Source organism: Calonectris borealis, chromosome 21 (assembly GCF_964195595.1).
Source record: "Calonectris borealis chromosome 21, bCalBor7.hap1.2, whole genome shotgun sequence".
NCBI lineage: Eukaryota > Metazoa > Chordata > Aves > Procellariiformes > Procellariidae > Calonectris > Calonectris borealis.
Genome location: NC_134332.1, coordinates 6,133,218 through 6,155,627, shown reverse-complemented (window position 1 = coordinate 6,155,627; position 22,410 = coordinate 6,133,218). Strand labels below are relative to the sequence as shown.

The 22,410-nt window shown below is 48.7% G+C and overlaps 1 protein-coding gene across 5 annotated transcripts in view; it reads left to right on the top strand.

The window, feature by feature from the left end:
* EHMT1 (euchromatic histone lysine methyltransferase 1) overlaps positions 1-22,410 on the top strand; it is a 123,045-nt gene that overhangs the window by 99,015 nt on the left and 1,620 nt on the right. For all 5 annotated transcript variants that reach the window (XM_075170465.1, XM_075170467.1, XM_075170466.1 and 2 more), the window contains 12 exons: positions 144-250; positions 2,196-2,318; positions 4,712-4,813; positions 5,599-5,703; positions 8,374-8,528; positions 9,335-9,502; positions 9,890-10,034; positions 11,018-11,095; positions 12,280-12,395; positions 14,683-14,769; positions 19,102-19,180; positions 21,993-22,168. In XM_075170465.1, coding sequence (XP_075026566.1) covers positions 144-250; positions 2,196-2,318; positions 4,712-4,813; positions 5,599-5,703; positions 8,374-8,528; positions 9,335-9,502; positions 9,890-10,034; positions 11,018-11,095; positions 12,280-12,395; positions 14,683-14,769; positions 19,102-19,180; positions 21,993-22,168 — 1,441 coding nt within the window. The remainder of the gene's footprint in view (positions 1-143; positions 251-2,195; positions 2,319-4,711; positions 4,814-5,598; positions 5,704-8,373; positions 8,529-9,334; positions 9,503-9,889; positions 10,035-11,017; positions 11,096-12,279; positions 12,396-14,682; positions 14,770-19,101; positions 19,181-21,992; positions 22,169-22,410) is intronic.

Sequence of the window (22,410 nt, the reverse complement as noted above, 5' to 3'; positions counted from 1 at the left end):
ATGTGTAGTGAGTCGTGAGAAGGGCTGAGGATGGGCTGGGAACCCGTCCTTTAAAAGCCTTTGCTTGAGACCTGGTTCTCCTGTTACGCTTTTCTCTAATCTCTGAATTGTGGTTGTGAAAGCATCTCTGCTCTGTTTTTCAGTGGATGGAATTGACCCTAATTTTAAAATGGAGCATCAGAGTAAGAGAACCCCTCTCCATGCTGCCGCCGAGTCTGGCCACGTGGACATCTGCCATATGCTGATTCAGGTCTTTCTCCGCTTATGTTCTTCTGTACAAGCAATTCTCTGTGGTTTTTGGTCTCCTGCCCCACATGGCTAAAGCACACTTGGAAATCAGCACTGAACCGTCTCTCCTATAAAAACCTCCTTATTCTCAGGGTATGCTGAGGGAGGAGTAGTGGAGAGTAGCGTGAGGTCTTAGAGGTCATGACTGAAGCCGTCTTTCTAGGCTGTTCTCCAAGCAAGCTTCACTGTCCGGGCAATGAGCAAGTGAAGCTTCAGTGTAGGGCACGGTGGAGCGTGTGGGAACCTAAGCACACCCAGCAGAGCAGTGCACTGCCAGGTGTGCCAGCGCAGGCTGACCGCTGGCGGACTGCAGGTGATCTGCAAGCTGCTGCCAAGCTGCTCTTTGTAATGAAGGCAGGTAGGCTCTGGAGCCTGCAAACGAGCAGACTCTGTCTTCCCTTCTGTCAAAACCTGAGCAGGATTTTCCTCTGCAGTGTAAATGTCTCGCATGTGAAAAGGAGAGAAGGAAAGATGCAAGTTTGGCTTATTGTCTGAGTTTTGGATTCTAATTGAGGGAAGATGGTCAAAGACACAGGAGTGCTTATGTTGAACCCTCTCCAAAATGATTTAAAGAAAAAAGAAGGCTTTAAAAAGTTATAGTTTTTCTTTTTTGTATTGGCATACATCATCTGGAGTGACTGGAAGTATGTTTTGTTTACTTTGTGTGACTGGGAAACCTTAAAAGGCTTTTGAGAAAGCAGCAATGCCACATCTTTGCAAATGAGCCTGCTGGGATGTTGCGTTTCAGCATCTGGAGTTAGAGGCTTTCAAAGCGCTGTTTGAAGATGCAGCTATGGGCCTACCCTGCTGCTCCCACTCACTTAAGTTGCTGCACATGAAGACAACTGAATGACTCGTATGAGTAAAAGGAGCAAAATTTGCGAGATATTACAAACGATTTGAATTGAGTATCAGTAGGGCTGGTTTGTTTCCAAAATCCTTCATCTTCTTGTCACTTCCCTGATGTCTGGCTACTGCAGTATCACAGTATTTGGCTGGGAATGTCCTCAGCTTGTTAAACTTGAAATGCCTCTTCTCTGATCTGAATAGCTGTAGCTATTTAAAAGTAATCAAAACAAATGCATTCAGTGGGAGGCACCTGGAAGCAGCGGGGCTAACTTCTTGTGCCAGGTGAACCTGAGTCAGCGTGTCGCTGCTGTAAACAGGTCTGTGCTTCGCGTGTATATATGTGTGCGTGGCCTGCCAAGAATTGTGCTGTCTCTGAGATTTTCTTTTGGTTTTAAGTATTGGGTGGGTTACAGAGCTAGGCCAAAGAGTTAAAGCAGGGAAATTACATGACACAGTAGTATTTTGGAAAAGAGCAAGATCTTGGTCCACGGCACTCCCATGGTGAACTGATCCTATTCTCAGACACCGGTAGAAATGTAACCGTTGCCTTCAACAGGAAGAGTTAGCCGATCTCCAGGATTTTTTTTACAGCTCCTACCTCTGTTGCAATCAGCAAGTTGTTCCTACTGCTTGTGACATTGGGAAGAGCTGGTTGTTTTGTTCATTGTGTCCGTAGAAATGATAGACCAGGGAAAACAAAGCTGCTGGAAAAAGGAGGAGGCTGATTCTTCCAAATTGTAATGCAAACAATATCCAGAAAGTAGCAATACAAAATGCATTAATAACTAGAGTTATTTAATACCAGCTGTTGGCTTCCTTATGCCCCAGTTACTGGCTGTAGAAGGCAGGAGAGGTGGCAGGCAGTGTGTGCTGCTTTCCAAAACAGGTGAAGTTGGACTGCCTTCTTTCCTGTTTTTATTTCTTCCCCCCCCCCCCCCCTTGCTTAATATGGCTAAATTTCAGGAAAAACTTGCTACTAAATCTCTACTCCCACATCCTTCCTCTGCTAACCAGTAATGATTATAACTCTCTTTGTATTTGCCTTGGCCTCTTAACAGGCTGGTGCTAATATAGACACCTGCTCTGAAGACCAGAGGACCCCACTGATGGAAGCAGCAGAAAACAACCATCTGGAAACTGTGAAGTACCTTATCAAGGCTGGAGCACTAGTAGATCCTAAGGTAGCAGTTTATTCCTTATCTTTTCTCCTGAAGAAGCCTCTGGTCACCATTTCATTCTTGATAGGTTTTAAGTCTTGGGTGGAAGTGCACAGGCAGAGGGGAAATGGACTTGCTTGTCTTGGGCACGAAGGCCTGGCAAGGCTGCGCTTGTCGGTAGTATCATTTTAATGGTGCAGTGTCCTGGCTGTGAGCAGTCTGGGGCAAGTGCTACCGCTTGCTACATTAGTTTGTGGCACCAAATGTGGGGGGTATTTGATTTCATATGGGACCACTAAGTATTAGTGTCACAAATCCATTGCAGTGAATTTGGAGTTTGATTTCAGAGTTTCCTTCTCTATAGACACTAATAATGAGAATTTTGGGGTGACATTTTAAAATGGGCTGGTAATTAGGTGCTTGTCAAGCCAGCAAAAATGACAGAGGAAGCTTTGCTTTCCAAAGGACTGATGTGTGGTTTCTTGCAGTCACGCTGCAGTGGCAAAATTGGACCCCATCTTTAAACTCTACCCTTTAATTTAAACAAATACAATAAAATGCAGCTGTCTGTTTGCCTTTAGCATGCTCTGGCTGCTTTGCAATCTTGGAAAATATACAGGTTGTTATTAGTCCCATAAATCAGATGCTATTCGGAGCACAGGAACCCTCCCCGTGTGAACTTCTTATTGTTACAACCTGCTGCTGTTGGCGCGCTCCTCTGCTATTGCTGGGGAGTACGGCAGGGCCGGGATGCTGCTCTTGTGAGGGAGCTGGCAGGGCCAGGGGGATTGCGCAAGATGTCAAGTGCTGCCCACGCTGAGCCTTAAATGGAACCTCAAATGATTCTGAGCCGGGAAGGGGGAAAGGACAGGACAGGCGTGTGTGGGTTCATACTGGCCACTGTCCCAAGTGGCTTGGAGCAATCCAGACGTCGCTCACCTGATTTATTCCCATGGAAGAGAAAAGAGGGGTTTTTTTGCTTCTAAAGGTGAAGGGAAGGAGAAACATCCTGAGCTTGCAAAAGCAAATTAGAAGCCTGAGATCACGTCTGAAGTCTAGACTAGTTTATTATGTTAATTAGTTTCTTGCACCAAATTAGTCATTTTTTTGAAAGCAGCAACATTGCAGTTTAAAATCAGCTCCAGCCATTAGGATGAGAAATCCGGACATGAACTGCTGCGGGTGTGTGCCGAGCCTGCCCAGCCCAGCCCTGCAGGACTGCTGAGTGGAGGGGGATGCTGAGAACAGTGCAGGGGGTGCGTGGGTGGGGGCTTCTCAGACCCCAGGGCAAAGCTGTTGATCCTGTTAATAGGACATAAAAGCCCCACTCAAAAACTGCAGAAACTTTATATTAAGATATGCCTGCTCTCCTCAGGGTTGAGAAGCTGCCCTTGCCTCCTGCTAATCTAAGGGGAAAGCTGTGGCATTATTCAGATGTGGCAGGTGCTTATGGGGGTGTAGAAACCCCTCCTTTACCCCAAGAAGCCCACACAGTGTAATCCCTGACCTGAGACGTCCCATCCTTGCTTGGAGGGTTGCTCCCTAGCCCTGCACCGTGCTCTCAGTTTGGCTCCATCCGAAAGCTCTCGCCTCCAATGTTGCTTCTCAGGAAGACGTCGTTTTGGTTTTCAGTCTCTCATTTCCTCCTCCTTATTTCCTGGTCTCTGGGCCTTGCTGTGTGCTAAGCTCTTGGGATATAAACGCCTGATAAAAATCAGGCTCCAGCCGCTGACATCTTTGGTGTTAGTGTGGGAGTGTCTCCGTCATGACTCACAGCCTGTCCATCTCCACCAGACCCTTATTCTCAGCTCCCAAAGGCATTTTTCCTTTCAACCTTCATGGTCATTTTTTATCTCCTATCTCTCCTAGACAGCTGCGGGCACCTGTGCAGGACACCTCTTTGCTCTGCTGCCAGGTGCTGGAATAAGGCCTTGTGCTAATAAAACACAGCAAAAAAACCTGTATAAACGGAGCATTTCAGGTTGAGACAAGGCTACTTTTCTGATGTAAAGTGCAAGCTCTGCCTCTGTAAGGGATTTCTACCTCCCCTTGGCTCTCCAGCACATGGGGAAGAGTTGGAGAGGGTCTGTTGGGGAAGGGGAGCATCAGTCTGCCAGAGTTTGGAGCTGGTACCTTCCCTAGGCTTCGCAAAGGCGTCTCTTCCCATAGCCTTTGTGCTCGCAGCCTCCTACTCTGCATGGGTTGCACCTCTGAGCTTTGTGTGAAGCTCCCTCTGCTCCGTGCCAGCATTGGTTGCTGCTGCTCACTCCCCTCCTGGCAGCGGGCCGGGGGCTTCTGGAGTCCTCTGCTCCATCCGTGAACTTCTCTGCTGTTCCTAAGCATCAGTGGCGTCATGTAGACATGGGAAACACTGGGAAGGGATATGCCCTGAGTGCTTGTTCTGTGGTTGTGTCCAGGATGCGGAGGGCTCCACGTGTCTGCACTTGGCTGCCAAGAAGGGGCACTACGACGTTGTTCAGTACCTCCTCTCCAACGGGAAGATGGACGTCAACTGCCAGGTGAGGCCTTTCTGCGAGGGGCAGAAGCTGCTTTTCTCAGGTCGGGGACCCGAGTCTCGGCAGCGTGCTGTCTGCGCAGTGGTTACTCAAATACAGTCCTGCTGCTGTGGGGCACCTGAAAAACATTATAGGACGACAGTGCCATGGGCATCCCGGTCTGCCAGAGAAGGCGATCCCCTCCAGTGACCTCATGAAAACTTTCCTTCTGTGTGCCTTGATTTGCAGTTTGTCCTTGATCCTGAATTTGCTGGTGGAACCTGTTGCTCAAGGGTGTCCCTGTGCTCCTCCTAGCAGGGTGGGGTGGGATCATGGACATGCTGTGGGATGGGTCGAGCCTGGCACTCGCCGTTGCAGAGCTTATTCGTTGCCGTGGGGCGAGGCAGCGCTGCATCAGGGTTCCTTGTTCCGGGGGAAGGCCAGCTCCCCCAGGCTGCTCAGGGGTCTTTATAAGAGCTTTTACACAAGCTGGATGTTCTTCGTGCCGTTTGGACAGTCAGCTGCATTTGAACACCCTGGAGGTCCATTGCCAGTGTGCTGAGCTGCAAATAAACTCCAGCCTGCTGAGGCATGTTGGTTTGGATCACGCTGGGCTCTGCAGGACCCTGAGGGTCCTCTCCCTGCAGCAGTGTAGACTGAAGGAGAGTGATGAGACAGTTGTGGGGAGGGAAGGGGTCTGTGGCTCCCAGGCAAGGTGCGCCCTGCCGTGGCTGCCAAGGGGCTTGTGAAGCCAGCAGGAGACCAACTTGCCTGTTCTGCATGTCTCACTCTTTCCTTTCCCTCCCCAGGACGACGGAGGCTGGACGCCGATGATCTGGGCCACTGAGTACAAGCATATTGAGCTGGTGAAGCTGCTGCTTGCAAAGGGGTCAGACATCAACATCCGTGACAATGTGAGGTTCTTCCTGGAGTCAGAAGATTTCAGAAATTAGCCACGATCTCTGTTTATAACCAAACAAGTCCAAGGAGGCAGATTTTGGGCTCAGTGCAGGGAGGTGCGGTGGTCCCTTGACACAGGGGGTTTGGGGCAGTGTCTGGTGAGAGAATTTTCCTCCATATTCTGGGAAGAAGTTTACAAGCTGGCAAGAAGTCCTTTTCCTCCAGCTCTTCTGACATAGCCCGTAAGGATGCTGTATGTTATGCCTCAGGCTGTAGTCAGCTCTGTGCCTCACTGCTTCTAATCCATCTGGATCTGCTGTGCTGCCGCTTGGACGCTGCACCAGGCAGATCTCCCTTGAGTCCACACCTTGGTCACGGGCCAGTGTGCGTTGGGCATGGGTAGGGCGCATCCTGCGTACCTTTTAGGGGGCACAAGCTTGTACTTCTGTTTTCCGGATGGATTGGGCAGATGCTCTGCAAGCAAGTATCGCAAGCCTGGCTTTTCCTAGGCATAAAAGGCACGAAGCCACTAATGTGGACAGAGCGTGCCTAGGCTGGTGGCTCAGCGTGCTGGAGCTGGCTCTTGGTCTGCTCTTCACCTCCGTAAATCCTACTTGAGTGGGACGTACTCTGTACTTGAGGGAGTCTGACTCCAGGTGGAGTCCCTGGGAGCTCCGTGGGCCCGGCAGCGCTGCGTGTCGGGCTGTGCCAGCTGGTTTCATGGGGATTTTCAAGCAAACAGAGAAGATACCAGGGAAATGACTGGGGAAAAAAGGAGAGAACATCCAGGCTTCTGTTCAGGAGACTCATTATATCAGCACTGCTCCTCTCTTTTTCTTAATAGTGCTTTTCTCATTTTTTCCTTTCTCTAAGGATATTGAAACCCCAGAAGTACCTGTAAGGCAGGCTTGGGTGTGAACCAGGGTGTGTTGAGCTGTTCCAGGCTTTGGCCTGTAGATGTGAATAGTTTGATAAATAAGGGGTAACTGGCTTCACTGCTTTGTGAATAGAGTTGTTACAGCAAAGTCCCTACCCCGCGATCAGTTCACCCTCTAGCGTACCTCATGGCAATGTATTTTCTTGTCCAAGGCTCCTAGTGCTTTTCTGACTGCAAGGGATATAAGCAGCTGGGTTGTATTTGTCTCCTTAAATGCCTCGTTTTGTGTCCTGGGTGCTAGCAGGGGTAGGTGTTGGCACGTTTGTCTTGTGGGGCTCAGAAAGGCTCCAGCTGTTACCGAGAGTCGCTGTCCCCAGTCTGAAAGCCCCTTCTTGGTAGGAGCCTCTATTTCCTTGGTAGCTTAGATAGTTCCCAGGCAGGTCCAGATCTGATACTGTTCCTAAAAGCAAAAGTCAAGGCAAGAGAGGGGGCTTTTTGGGTTGTTGCATTGCATCAGAGCCCTAACACTGACTCTGAACAAAACTGACTTGTTTGATCTGTCACAGAAGCGTTTTGGCTACCAGTTACAAGATCACACATTAAATGATGAAAATCAAATCAGCTCAGTCAACAATTTACTTGGGGAAAAAAAAAAAACCCTCTTAGCAGATGTATGTATCGCATATCCGTTACATTCGATGTCTCCTGATTGCAGTCATCAAGAAGCAGTGTCACTTGTGCTGGGAAACATCATACTCTGGGAGAAATGCTTTTGATTGTAATTATGCTGCTGTTAGGCAGTAGCCGAGGCAAGGCAAAGCAGTGAGTCTAGGTGTCTGTAACCTGTCTGAGCAGCAGCATGTGGTATGCAATCGACAGGATTAATTTTTTCTGTAGATTGGTACGTGATGCTGATGAGGGGTTTTTTTCTAGATGTTACCATAATGGGAGGCAGAAGCCGTAACGAAAGAGGTCTCCCCACTCCCTGGTGTATGTCAATAGCCTCCCCATTTAAGGAAGGATCTAAGTTAAGTTGCGATGACTAAAAGATGTGCTTTATTTTTGCTTTCAAAAAAGAAAAAAAAGAGAAAAGTTAGGTGATCATTACTATCATTGCACTGCTGTAATCGACGTCTTTAGAGCTTGTCGTGGGGAAGGGCTTGAAGTGTGCTGCAAATTGCACTGTAACAGAAAACAGAGTATCATCGCTTAAAATATCTCCATCAAAAAGATGAGTGTTCAGCTATTTCTAGTGCTGCTAGTGAGAGATGAGTACATACAGTATTTAAGAGATGCCTGAAGTCGGATTGATTGCTTTCCCTGCGGCTCGTGGTTCGCTTTCTGGCACCTTCATATACTCTGTAGCTTGTGCTGTGCTCTTTTTCTCTTTAATTTTTAGCACTGGGAGACATGCTAGCTTTCCTGTGCCCGGGCTGGGGAAGCTCAGCTTCTAGCCTTTTCCAGCATGTTTGTTCATGTCTGTCACCTCTCTCGTGGATTGATCCAGATTGTTTTGTGGCTTAGAGACAGACGATTTGCCTGCGTGTATAAGGAAGGCGATGGACTGCTTTGTGTGCAGCCTCCCCGTCTTTGATGCGCGGAGGCGGCTAGAGTGAGAACTCCCTGCTTGTCTGCGTGGAGGTTTCCCTGCCCGCCCTGGCAGTCCCAGCCAGAAGGAGCAATGTAGGGAAGGAGACTGCAAGCCACATGCTGAATGCTGCAGGTGTAGAGCTAAGGATGGTGAAGTCCCAAAGCAATAGGCTTTTAATGCACTAAACAGCCTCTACTCTGTTTTCTTTCCCTCCAGGAGGAAAATATTTGTTTGCACTGGGCTGCTTTTTCTGGCTGTGTTGACATAGCGGAGATACTGCTGGCTGCTAAGTGTGATTTACATGCAGTGAATATTCACGGGGACTCGCCCCTGCACATTGCAGCCAGAGAGAACCGCTACGAGTGTGTCGTGTAAGTACGGCTCCAGCCCTGCTGCTTCTTTCCCTTCCCCGGTCACTCCTTTCTCTCTGAGTGTTGGCTGGCAAGCTTGGGAGATCCTTTGAAACACCTTTGGCATTTAAGCACAAAACAAACTTGGATGGAGGGCTTGTTTCTCTATTGCCCTGCTGCTAGGGGCGGTGGGTCTGAAATACTGGCTGCTGCCAGAGCTGGTGTAAAAAAGATCAGAAAACACGGGGTGTCCTGGAGTCTTGGGCAGAGGGCTTGAGAGGCTGTGCTCAGCCTGGGCTTCCCAGCAGAAAGGCGTCAGGCATCTTTGATTAAAGCTCTTTTTTTTTGTAACTAGCGTGGCATAATATGGTAACAGGGTTTTTCCTTTGCTTCATCACTGCTATGAATAAAGTCATCGTGTACTCACCAAAAGCTGGTGAATATAAACATGGGCCAAGTCCAATACCAGTTTCCCGTGGGACTCTTCCATTTCCAGCCTGCTCTTCCCATGCCATATCTTTCCCTGCCAGAGAGAGTTTCAAGCCTGTCTGAAGTTAGGCTGGTACCAGCAAGGTACTTGTCATGCTTGAAGCAAGGCGAGGTTTGCCCAGAGCTCTCGTGAGTGCCTAGAGCTCCAGTCTGTGGCTTCTGCCAGCGCCTTCACGTAGAAGGATTCACTGAACCATGCTTAATAAAGAAAAGGTGATTATTCACTACTACAGATTCTTCCTTGTCCCTTAAGGGCTGGCTGGAGGATGTGGTTCAGCTCATTTTCCCCGTGCGCGGTTTCTCTTGGGGGATGCTTATCCTTTCTTGCTGTTTTGCAGTCTCTTTCTTTCCCGTGGCTCGGATGTCACTTTAAAGAACAAGGAGGGTGAGACTCCACTCCAGTGCTCCAGCCTTAACTCTCAGGTCTGGGTGGCCCTACAGATGAACAAGACTCTCAAAGAGTCGTCTACTGACAAGCCTGCCCAGATAGAGAAGGTCGTGAGCAGGTGAGAATCCGGCTGGCTTTGCTTGTGGGTCATGAAATAGGGCCCTTGCACGGGGGAGGATGGGGGCCTGCTTTAAGAAAGGACTGTAAGTGCATGCTTAGCTTTTTAAACTGGTGTGAAGGTCAGTTTGAGCTTAGCAAGAATTAAGCACATGCTGATTCAGACTATGGCTTGTAAATTCATCCTCCAAATGGAAATATTTGCAAGCTCAAAGAACAATCTGTAAAGCAGGGTGGAAAAAAATGAACTCTGTTCTAGTCTGAATTGCTTTCAGGCTTTGAATGCTCAGTGATCAAAGGCAGTAATTCTGCCCCAGGATGGCATTTGAATGGCCCCTTGTTCAGGGAAGCTTTTCTTCTGTGACAATTCTCTTTCTCCCACTGACAGAGACATCGCCCGGGGTTATGAGCGGATCCCAATTCCCTGCGTCAATTCAGTGGACAGCGAGCCTTGTCCTAGCAACTACAAATACGTTTCGCAGAACTGCGTCACCTCCCCAATGGACATTGATAGAAACATCACTCATTTACAGGTGAGGGATCATGTGTATCCACGTGTTTTTTCCTGTCCTGGTGTGTGCATTCAGAGATGTTGCAGTGCACTGCACCTCAGAATGGGTTTTGCATTCAAAATGGGAATGTCTAGTCCTAATACTGCCATCAAGTTCCAGCTAAGGCTGTAGTCCTAAATCCAGCTCTTGCTCTAGGAGATGGGATTCTGCTTTTCTTCCTTTCTGAGACTTTGGCTTACCTCTGTGTTCAGCTGTGTGCTTGTAGCATCAGCCATCTGGTGCTGGCTGATGTGGCTTCCATTTATCCTTTTCCTCTGTTCTGTATCTGGAAAGTTAGTGAGTTGTTGGGAGACCTTCCTCATGCTGGCTTCCTGCTTGACTGCAGCATCCAGGCCAAGGTCTCCATTGTGATACTGGAAGTCCTTGAAGGGCTGGGTTGTGAAAGCAGAGGTGGGGAAGCGTAGGGTGAGGGTGACCCCTCTCTGGGCACAACTCTCAGATGGCTGAAGTGAACTTCCCATGTCCAAGCCCTGTTGTGCAGAAGCTGGTGGTGGGACCATGTTGGCTTGGGGAGTGCTGGGGAAGCAGCCAGCTGGAGCACCTATGTGGGAAGAGGCAAGCCGCAGAGGAGGACTGAGACAACATGTTGCATCATCTCCCAGCTCTGGTCCCTCCTTGGAGCTTTCCTTGTCCTTGAGCGTGGAGTACAGCTCATAGGGCACGGGGGAAGGTTAGTAACAGAGGGGGACATCGTCTCATGAGAAATGAAGATGGCTCAGTATGGGATCCTTTCCTGCAAGCTGGAATCCTTTGACGTTCGTTGCACACAGAAGTAAGGAATGGGGTAAAAATGCCACTGAACCAATGAGGCTGGTTATCTTTCTGGCTAATGAGCTGCAGCAGGAGAAGGCGAAGACTTGTGGGTTCCTCTCTGACCCAGTCACAGAAGTTGCTCTTCAGTTGGTGTGAGTGGTGTGGAGTTAACCCCTTTTCTTCTCTTCCAGTATTGCGTGTGTATAGACGACTGCTCCTCCAGTAACTGCATGTGTGGCCAACTCAGTATGCGCTGCTGGTATGATAAGGTGAGGACACAGAACCTCCTGTTGGGTTAGACCAGTGTTTGTGAGCTGAACTTTGCACAGTTCAGGGTTTATAATAGTACCTTAAAAACAGTTCCTTGCACAACTCCTCTATTTTTTGTTTTAAAATGCCTAATCTTGCAGTCTCAGCTTTGAGATGTATGTGATAATAACAAAATGCGTACTCAGGGAAGCTTTTCTAGTGTTACTTATTTGTGTTACTGTCATGCCAACTGAGCCATTAATTATACCCATGTGATAGAGAGCATTTATTAATCCGTGTGTGAAATCAGCTTCCATTTCAGAACAACATAGAAAATGCTGTCATATGTAAACAAGGGGAGGGTAGTAGAGAGATTTTTTTTGCCTGTTTTTATTCATTGTGATCCTTCTGGATGAAGGCAAAGTAAAGATGTTTTAACTGCAGCATTGCCAGAAGCCTGGTTTGGTTTGGGTAAGTATGCTTCAATCCTCCAGGGAGGTTTTGAGGTTAATATTTGGACCGGTTCTGCTAAGATCAGAAGTTCTGTGCATCTCTGCAGGTTTCTCCCAGAGGGAATATTGGCATCTTTCTTTGCTTTGTAGCCATTTTATTTACACGTTAATAGGTGATTACATCTTTCAAGCCTTAAAAGCCAAATTTGTTAAATATGATGAACTGCGTCTATCGCTTCCGTAATCCTAGATGGTTGGTAAATAATTGAATTGTAGCTTTTTGGGGAGTGTTATTTGGGAAGATAATGTGGTTCACAGAACTTGGGTGTATTGGCCTTGTAATCTGGAAGTTTAGGCTTTATTCCAGACACAGACTACGCATCTGCTTTTCCCCTCCAGCACTGCAAAATGATGATAATGATGATGATGCATACTGTTTTTTTGCACAGCACTGTAAGATTTTTTTTTTTTTGGTGGTGTGTAAGGTGATGCCAGGCAGCAAAAATCTAGACAGTCTCTTGCTGTTTGTCAGCTGTGGGTGATAGTGGCAAGTGTGCCGCTGTCAGGGTAGAGCAAAACCACTGCAGAAGTTGAGGTCTGATGCTGGTTTTGGGGAGGTCGGGGCATGCCTCCACCTTGGGGTTCTCTGGCCTGTTTTTGCACTCAGGAATTTCTGCTCTTGGCCTGCCTCTGGTTTGGAGGGGTCACAGGAATAGACAACTAACCCCGTCTTGAATGCCTCTCCTCTTCAGGATGGCCGACTCCTGCCTGAATTCAACATGGCTGAGCCGCCGCTGATCTTTGAGTGTAATCACGCGTGCTCGTGCTGGCGAACCTGTAGGAACCGGGTGGTGCAGAATGGGCTCAGGTGAGAAGGAGGATCCAAACGCAGCTTATCTTGGCAAGACCAACAGCAAGCTCGTGAGCTTTCTAGCTCTCTAGTCTCAGGTCACCATAAACCCACAAAACCCAGGACTTCCCGAGATGATACAGAAGTTGGGGCAGGTGCCACCATGCAGTGATGGGATGCAAGCGGTTTCCTGTGTGTTGCCAGTGAGAATGAAGCGGCAGCGGGTTGATGAGCTCAGTTAATATTTGCACCCTTCCCCTGCCGCCGTCACATGGGAACTGCGGCATTCTTTCATCAGCCTGGCCATGAAACATATAAATGGCTTGTGGGTTTGCACGAACAGCCTAGATGTAACTTCTCATGTGGAGATCTGTGAAGAAAAAACCAGCAACAGAAACTGCAAAGCTTTAATTTAGAAGATCTTGTAAGTTAGCAGTCTACATTAGAAATATAGGCCAGCATGCCCAGACTTGGCTGTTTAAAATTTCCAAATTCCTGGCATGATTCCCCCTGAATTGGATACCTGAATACCTATTGGCCTTGGTACTGCGGATCAGGCTGTTATGATTTTGGTGCCAGACCAAAAATGTAAATGTTTTGTTTTGGACCTCTGCTATGGAGAAGTTTGCCACTGCACTAAATGTATCAGGAGAAACTTCAAAGGAATCCCACTGGAAAAAAGTTTTTTGCAAATTTTTTGACAACACTTTTTTTTGCAAGCGTTGTAGTTTCAATGACATTTTGCAACGTTAAAAATAAGTAAGGAAAAGGCTCAATGCATTTCAGCAGAACCCCGCTCTGGTTTTCCCTGCCAAGCTCCAGAGCTCCAGTGTCTATGTGGGTGTTTATCTAGGAGCTGTACAGCTAGAGCTGTTGCTTTTGCATTTTTGCCTTGCTAAAGTGTTTTTCTGAAAGATGGGAAGGGTTGGAAACCCAACCATGAGCCTGGGAGAGCAGCTTTGTCGGGAAGCTGGCGCTAAGGTCGGGTGCTTGGCAGAGCTGTGCTTGAGGCTCCTGGGGAGGCATTTGGGCTGCAGCGTGACACACGGGTGCTCCTGCTCCATTTTCAGTGCTTCCTTCGTCAGATTTGCTCCAAATTAACTCCGCTCGGCAGCGCACACGTTTCCATCTGGCAGGCTGACCCAGCTCAGCCGGGAAACTGGGATTGGAGCCGTGGTCCCGCTGCTGCCGGTGTCGGTCCCGACAGCAGAGCCTGAACCTGAGCTTGGCTCTCTGCTCTGCTGTGATGGACGAGGCAAAACATGGGGGAGCTTCCTCAAGCCTGAAATACAGTGTTACAACCGGTCGTGTTTTGCCCTGGTGAAGGCTCCAGGAGCTGTGAGCAAATGCACAGCCCCTGGTTTGAGCTGACCTGAAGGAGGGAATGGGTGGGGGGAAGAGGAGAGAAGTACTGGAAAAAGCAACAGGGTGAAGTTAAGGTGAGCATCGGGTTTCTCTTTCTTCCGATAACAGCGTTGCCGAGAGTGGGTTTTGTTTCCCTCGGGGACAGAGCGAGCCTTCCCTAGCCCTGGAGACTGTTCATCCTGCACTTAACTCAAGTTCTGGCTGAGCAGGAGGCAGAATGACTTACAGGATTGTTTCTCTGCCTATAAACTCCATCAGTAAAATTCCACAGAGCAGCTATTACACCGAGAAGTTTCAAGTTGCAGCGTTTCTTCCTTGTCTTTCAGCCAGGGAGGTGGATATGATGGAGTTGCTAAATGCACCGGCCTCAGCAGAGGGCAAAGGGATCAGAGCACTTAGCTCAAGGTGTTCTTAATTCACCGTAAGCTCCCTCCCTTCCCCCTGCAGCAGCCCTCCCTGCAGAGCTACGCTGCCTTAAGTCCCCTTCCACCTTCCCTGCCTTCCCCCGAGTGCCGGTGTGTGCATGCAATGGAAGAGAAATGCTGGTGGTGGGATTCTGGTGTCCTATGTGTAAATCATCAACAGTGTAACCGCACAGAGCATCCAACCCCATACCCTCTTCCCCAGTCCTTAACATGTCCAGTCCTTAGGTGTGCACCTCGCCAGGTGCTGCTGGGCAGGGAAAAGGAGTTGATGGGTGCCCGTCCCTTGTCCCCAGGCAGTTCCCATCCGAGCATCTGCCCGCACGCTCAGAGCAGCGGTGGGAGTGGAGCGTAGCCGCAGTGGTGCCAGCGTGAGAACTGGGGAGGTTGAATATTGAAATCATCTTTGAGTTTGTGATGGTGGAAGGTTGCTGGGTTTTTTGCTCATCTCTCTGTGAAAATTCTTTGTCTTTCTGCGGAGTGCTGCCATTAACGTGGCTTTGTTTCCTCTTCTGCAGGACTCGATTGCAGCTTTATCGGACACAAAAGATGGGCTGGGGTGTGCGAACAATGCAAGATATTCCACTGGGAACCTTTGTGTGCGAGTAAGTTATTCAGCTTTCATTAGCTCACGCAAATGCATCGCTTCCCGAGGGCCGAGGTGGCTTGCCCTTCTTCAAGGAGAGGTTTTCACGCAAATCGAATTGGCATCGAGCCGAGCTGCTTGCCCTCAGTCGGAGGTTTCCTGACTCCATTTCCTGCTCTGTTTGTCCTTTTCCTCATAGCATGGAGCTTTCTCCATCCCTCTCTGTCTTGCTGGGATTTGTGCTCAGCTCTCTTATCCCTCTGAAACACAAGCGATGGGGGAAAAATGCCTTTGGGTTGTGCTGCAAATGTGCTCAACTCACGGGTTCACCGTGGATATGGGACACTTAAGGCCAAGTCTATTTGGAACAACTTTTTTATATCGGATCTCAGAGGTTTTCCACTGCCACAGCTCTGGCTTTAGTCTGATTCAGCAAAACAGTAAAGCACTTGGCCTTAAGCACATGTTTCAGCCCTGATTCAATAAAGTACTTAAGAACAAAAATGTTCGGATTTATGTCAAGTGAAAAAACTGCTGTTGAACCCCGTGGTTTTTAGGCTTTAAAGTGGTATATGTACTTTATTAAATATTTTGGAAAGTGTTTTCTTCATTGCAATACTACAGTGAGTTAAGACCTTCTAAATAAGGCTGGACTCGTGCCCTTCATGGAAATAGGTGCTAGGGTTTTTTAGAACTAGTTATTGATGTGTTATAGAATCAGGGCAGGACATTAAGGAAGATTATTGCAGAATTTAAAAAAAAATGAAGGAAAAGAAAAATCTGCGGTGAATCGGCCAAGTATTTCTTCCAGGTTAGGAGCTGCCAGATGATAAAATGTTTTTTTCAGAGGTAAAGCTTAAAACTCTGCTGTTTGTGGGGAGTGCCTCAAGTCTGTCTTCAGGTGGGGCTTCCTGTTAAGTACCAAAGGTCCCCGTGTCCTGGTTCAGCACCCAGAGATGGGCCAGAGCCTGCGCGTAAACTGCTCCTAAAGAAAAAAGGCACTGACTTTACCAAATCCTACTGGAATGCTAACACGCGAGGGGAATAAGCAGTGGTGAACAGGCAGCCCAAGGAAACGGCGCAGCCCTGCACGAAGGTGTAATTAACACAGACGGGTGCGTTGTAGAGCACATCAGAGCTGATGGGGTGCAGATACCACAACTGTGCCTAACTCTTCCCTCCACCCTTGCCAGGAGCTGCTGACATGGTTTCAGTGGTAGGCGCTATCTTCTTCATTATCTAAATGAGCTGCATACTAAAAAGCTGAGCTAATTTATGTCTTGCCCATGCACATTCCTCCTTGTCTCCATCACAGACACACACACACGTTATTTACTCAACTCACCAACTCCCGTCCTTCTCTTCCAGTCAGCTGCACTGATGTCCTTCCTGTGATTCTTTATGGGCAACCTATAGACTTGGTTTCTTCTTTTCCTCATCTCTGGCAAAGAAGCTCCGGTGCTGGCGGTGCTCACAGCACACAGCAGCTCCCGGGATCGGCTCTTGTGGAAGAGCATTTTGCATTAAACATCTGGATTAAAGCCCTGAGCGGATAGTCGCTTTCTATGGAGGTTATTACTCTGCTTTGGAAGGATGAGAATTGTATTGGTGTAAGGATGACTTTTATTCCATAATTTTTCACGTATGCCCACATGAGGGGCAAATCTGGAGATGTTCTTACAACACTTTTATTTTGCAAAACTCTGCTGGTCCTGACTGTTTCTGTGTGTGAATGCCTGTTCTACACACATACTGCTTTTCAGCCTGCTCCGTACTTCAGATACCTTTCAACTTTTCTCTTTAATCACTCAAAAAATGGTTTCCCTTTCCCTTTCTGCTTGCAGACTGTCCTCTGGCAGCCCGCAGCACCTTCTGCAGGGAGCGTTTAGCAGTGCTCAGAGCAGTTTGGCAGCTGGGAGAGAGGCTCTGCCAGCACGGTGGCCAGCCAGCCCTCCCGCTGTCATCTCCAGGGCTCCCCACACCCCAGCTGCTCCAGACCCTTCAGCTGCTCCAGACCCTCCTACTAACGGCCTCCGGTACCTTCAGCGCTGTCCTGGAAGCCGCAGCTTAGCAAGGGGAGATGCAGCAGTGTCATCCTCCCTGCCCCGCTGGGCTCCCACGGAGTTTTTAGGCTTTTCCACTCGCAGATGCTCAGGAGTGTGCTCGTGTGCAGGCTTCTCCCTGGCCTCCGAATTTGTCGCTGCTCAGAAGTTGCTGTTGCTCCCCCTGTGCTGACGTTGCTGTGGGTTGTTTTGAATCTGCTCTGTTCATGCTTGGTTGTCAGACGGTGTAACTGCTCATTCTGGAAATGGCACAGCTGGTTAAGGGCTTTTAATGGAGAGGCTTTGAATTAGTGGGATGCAGAAACCAGAGGTTTGTGAGGATCTGGTCAGTTCCTTTCGGTGCACGTCCATTCCATGGTTTCCAAATACTTCATTTCTGTACAAAACAGTGATGCTCTAATAGATACCATCTGCATCAAGCCAGGTATTTTAGCCACACCTTCAGCCAGAGAAGCCCCAGGCATCCCATCTCCCACAGCCCCTGGAAAATGCTGGAGCCTGTCCTAGGGACTTCTTGTTACTCTTGATTTTTGCACGGAGTGCGCTCTGATCTTGCAGTGATGAGTGGCAGTGTAAAGCTCTGAGATGTAGTTACTTGCCATCAGCGTGCTGACTATCTTGCTGAGAAGAAAGATGTCCATAACTTTGGACCTGGGAAATTAGGGAACCGTTTGTATTGGTAAGCAGTCCTGGAAAAGAAATGAGTTACAGGAATAGTCTTTAAAGGAACATCGAAACAACAGTTTTTAATTAGATGTGGTTTTTTGTTGTAAACCTGAAGTGGCTGTCCCTGAGCAGAGTGCCTCTCTGTGCAGCATTATTCAGCTGTTTCTCAGCTGCTGCTGGCTACTGTGCCATGCTACAGCAATTTCTCTCCCTCTCTGGCCATCATCTTCCTTTTGCTTTAGGTGACCAACGAGCGTGTGATTTCCAGTAATGCCGCAGCCTTACGGGAGTGTTTAATAAATAACAAGATGCAGTGGGGGCAAACAGGAGGATCACACGCGGCGGCAGCCTCCTGCTCTGGCAGAGCAACTTGGCCAGATTGCTCAGATTTGGGAACTGCAGCCAAATGATCCCTTGTCACGGAGTGCGTGGGTCCTCTCCAGGTTAATGTTTCATGGCTCTCCTCTTCCCCAGCCCCGGAGTTAAATGCTGCCTTGAGCCACAGGGGGAAATGGATACGGTTGGTTAACACTTCGAAAATGCCTTGAGAGCTGCAGAGGAATGCTGTGATAATGGCTGCTGATCATGGAAGTCTCTGATGCTACGAAGAATATTTATTCATATTGTGAATCCTTTGCTTATAATTAACTCGCGTTGCATTGCAGGCCGGGAAGACTTACATACCAGAATCTACTGCGCTGTCGCTTCTTTCTCCTCCCTCTGGCTCAGTACCTCTCCTCTTGTGTCTCTTACTTTGATTGCAAGCAGGTCAGGGCAGGAAATGTTGAACCTTGACAGTCCAAAACTGTCTAAGATGGAGACGGGGAGACAAGTGTGGGAACACCAGTGCAGCGGGGATTCCTGCAACAAGGGGGTTTGCATCAAAATCGGCATCTGTCTGGGGTGTGAAAGGTGGTGCATGTATTTAGTCCTTCTCAGCAAGGCAGGCCAAGCAGTTCATGCTTCCTGGTGCTCGGAGGACCTGGTTGTAATCTGCCTTGCACCTGGTTTTACCACAAGGTGGTTGTTACTGGGATCACAGCTCTGATTTATTCTGGTTTGAGAGGGATAGAGAAAGAATCCTGGATCCTTCCAGGGATCCTGCCAGGTTAGGTTAGACCTAAGACTTTTAAAGCAAAACTTTTTAAGATATGTAGCCTATGTAATCGGTCAAAATAGCCTGGAAAATACAGGAAGGACAGACACAAACATTTTGCTTTGGGATGTAAACAGCACAAGCACTGCAGTGGTGTATAGGAGAGCCAGGGTGTGAGTCTGACCGTGAACATAAGGAGAATTGGATTAATGTGTTGATCGTGGCCAACAAAAAGGAAACATAGTCCTCGGGGAAAAAGTAAATTTTGTTGGAAGAAAGAATCCATTTTTAATATTAAAAGTGTTGCCCTGAAAAGACGGAGTTTGGAGCCAGATTTTAGCTGCTGTAAGTTGGCAAAGCTCAGTTTGCCCGGGTGGCTTTGAGATGACCTGCACTGCTCAGGCCGTGGGTTGCCATCTGTGGCTGGGCTGCATCCCTTTCTTTCCCTCTTCCTGGAAAGAGGTGTTTAAACCCAAGCTTGTGATTGCACAAGCATCTTATTTCTGCCTTTCCTGTTTGTCTGCAGGTACGTTGGTGAGCTGATATCCGATTCTGAGGCAGACGTCCGTGAAGAGGACTCTTACCTCTTCGACCTTGACAACAAGGTACTGTATCTGAAGGTGTGTAATGAGACAAACCCAAGGTCTTGCCTCTCCAGATGAGCAGAGAGATTATTTGTCTCCATCTTGATGTACAGCACAATCTGAAAGCCTGCAAAGAGGAGGACCGCGTCCTCACTGCGTTTTAGTCAAAAAGTGTAGAGTGGCTGAGGTAAGGCTTAGGGCTCGTTAAAACAGTAACAGAGCCCAGCAGCGCTGGGCCACCGCGGTACGTGCTGCCCATGCCAGTTTTGATGCAAGATGCTCTTCTGTCAAAACCGTTTGGGCATCCTGAGTTCAGTTGTTCAGTTTTGGATACTCAGGTGTGTATATGCAGGCTTGCAGTTGTGTTGATTGGCAGCTCTAAGTTCTTCATAAAAAGATGAGCTGGAAGACTGAAAAAACCCGATTTATAAAGGGATCCATCAGATACCCTGGCAGGGACTTGAGGCTTATTCTGCTGGTAGTTATCCTGCGCTGCTCTGCGGAGGGCTATCTCAGAGCAGAAATCTTGCTTTGAAAAGTGTGATGTAAATCTTTTAAGCAAGGCCATCACTTCAGACTTTCCTTGGGAAAGGAGAAGAGGAGAGAGGTGAGCTGGGGACTCAGAGGAGTGGGGCGGCTTCCAAGGAAAGCTGTAAAACAGTCTCTGTCTTGTTTCTGTCATCAGCTAGTGACAAAGAAGCTTTGCTTTTTTTTTTTCCTTTTTTGTTTTAAAGCAACACACATTCAACAACTGAAAAAAGGCAAGTAATGAGTCTTGTAGTCAGTCTGAAAACAGAGGGCTCAAACTAATTAAGAAGTTGAAAAGCAGCGGGGACTTCAACCTGGTTTGTACATTTATGAGCAGGAGTCCACCTGGGCCTGGCCTTGCCTTTAGGTTAGCCCCTGGCTGGCTGCCTTGAGGGGGATCCTCTGCGTTTGCTCTAATAGCGAAGCGAGGAGGGACACCTGAGGAAGACCTAAGTACAGGTGCAAGCACGTTGTCTTTTTTCAGGGTTTCTTCAAAGTGGATCATCTGTAGAAAAGTAGGCACCAAGTCACTGAGTGATTGTTAAAAGAAGCCCATCGGGATGGGTGGAGGAGGGCAGGGCAGAGCCAGCCAGGTCCTGTGGCCCCCTGAGAGATGGGAAGTTATTAAGGATGCGTGCCCCAATCCTGGGAGGGACAGCCTTGGGGTCCTGGTGTGTCTCAAAGGAGTGGCCTGGATGGGCTTGTGCTGTAGTGAAAAAATGGTGGGGACGTCATTTCTGATGTCCCTGTACCTTGAGTTGTCACTCAAGGCCACGTGCATGGTGAATCGTTCAGCGTGCCAGGTCCTGCAGTCACACCCCGTCCCGCGTCTGAACGGGGGTGAACATCGAACAGCCGAAACTTACTGCCTTTGCTGGGTTTGCAGGAGGAAAACATAGGACGCGCTGTTTCTTGGAAAGACGAGGTTGAGTTTTAGCTGCTGTGGTTGCTTTCTGTTTGTGTTAAGCCACCCCTTTCCCACGCGCAGGCCCATCCTCTGCAGTCCTTGCTCGCTTGGCCCTGCTGTGCTCCATCGAGGAGAGGCAGCGGTCGGGGCTGCAGGCTGCTGCGTCCCGGTGACCCCTGCCTGCCTGCAGGCAAGAAAGGCTTTCTCCGGGCTTCCTCCCTTCTAAAAAACCCTGGTGCTTTCCCATTCGTGAGAAGGATACTCGTCTCACCCTAGAGCAGGTTCATGGTTTCTCCTCTTCCTCTCTACTTGCCACCGTGTGACTCTCACATTCCCGATACCCTCGCATCAAGGTGGGAAGCAGTTTGCTTTGGGACTTGTCCTCCTCAGCAGCTTCGCAGTAAGGATCCTGCCTGTGTTGGTCAAGGTGGCAGGCTCCTTTCTTCAGACTTGTATGGAGGGCTCAGGTTTTTCCAGATGGTCTCTAGATGTGGTAGTGAGTGATGTTGTCCTCACCAAGCATGGCATTTCCATGGATAAATGTGAGAAGATGATGGGAATTACTTAAAATTGAAATTAGAGCTGGTAACACTGTGTGTGATATGGGACCATGTGGGGTGATGCCTCCCCCAGTCATTGGGACATCTTCCCTGGGCTCCTGCACCAGGCGGTGGTGTGATCTGGCACAACTGATCCATTAACGATTGCAAGGTGCTTGCCCAAAAGGGAGTTTGAGCACCGCTAATGGATCCTTTTGCTTTTGGCCTCTTTGCAAGTGAAATTAGCTTCTGTAATTAAAGTCTCTGCTTTGCACAGTCATTCTCTGCTGGAATAAAAAAGCCCTGAGGGGGGCTCTTTTATTTTCAAGGAAAACAAAATATTACTGCTCTCTGGAAAGGGAATTTCTGTCTTCTCACTTCCACTTTTATCTGCAAAAACCTGTGTTTTCTCGAGGCTCTGGCTTTGTGTGTCCTAGCTGTCGTGTTCAATTAGAGGACAGAACAGATGCCTGTTCCCCTGTCCAGTGGCTTTTATCCATAAGGGGTCTGTCTGCACCAAACGTCGATCCCACTGTGCCGAACTGGTGCTTTGGCTGAGCAGGGCTGGGGAGAGCTGATGTGCCAGCCAGCGACAGGGGCATTTCAAAAGGTCTTTGGGCTGGTGGGGGCAGAGTGCCGTGCGGAAAACTGTATTTTCAGAGTACTGTTGAATATAAAAGTGTGTGCGTTTAGTCCTTTTGAACCCACAGTGGGTGTCCTGCCCTGGTTGTTCTTCTTGAAGCTCTCCAGAGTTTTAGTGGAATGACCAATAGTTCAGTCATTTGGTTTTTTAAACAAATAGCAGTAATAATACTAAACCCAACCTCATCTAATGAAAGATGCAACGTTTCTCCTCTAGGATGGAGAGGTGTACTGCATAGATGCCCGTTTCTATGGCAACATCAGCCGCTTTATAAACCACCTCTGCGAGCCAAACCTCATCCCGGTGCGAGTCTTCATGTCGCATCAGGACCTCCGCTTTCCCAGGATCGCCTTCTTCAGCACGAGGCATATAGAAGCTGGAGAAGAAATCGGGTGGGTGCTGTCCCTGGGGCTGCTTTTCCAACAGGGAGCTACCGCGATGCTCGGGGAAGGACCGGGTGGAGAGGAACAAAAGCTCTGCCGCTCCCGAGCGGGTTCACTCCATCCCTTTGCTCTCCAGGCCGAGTCCCCAGGGTCCCCCGGGGATCCCGCAAACGCGCTCCATCCCCTGAAGCTTTGCAAAAACCCCACTTGTGGCAGCACTAAGGACTGCTGACCCCGGCGTCTTGCGCCGA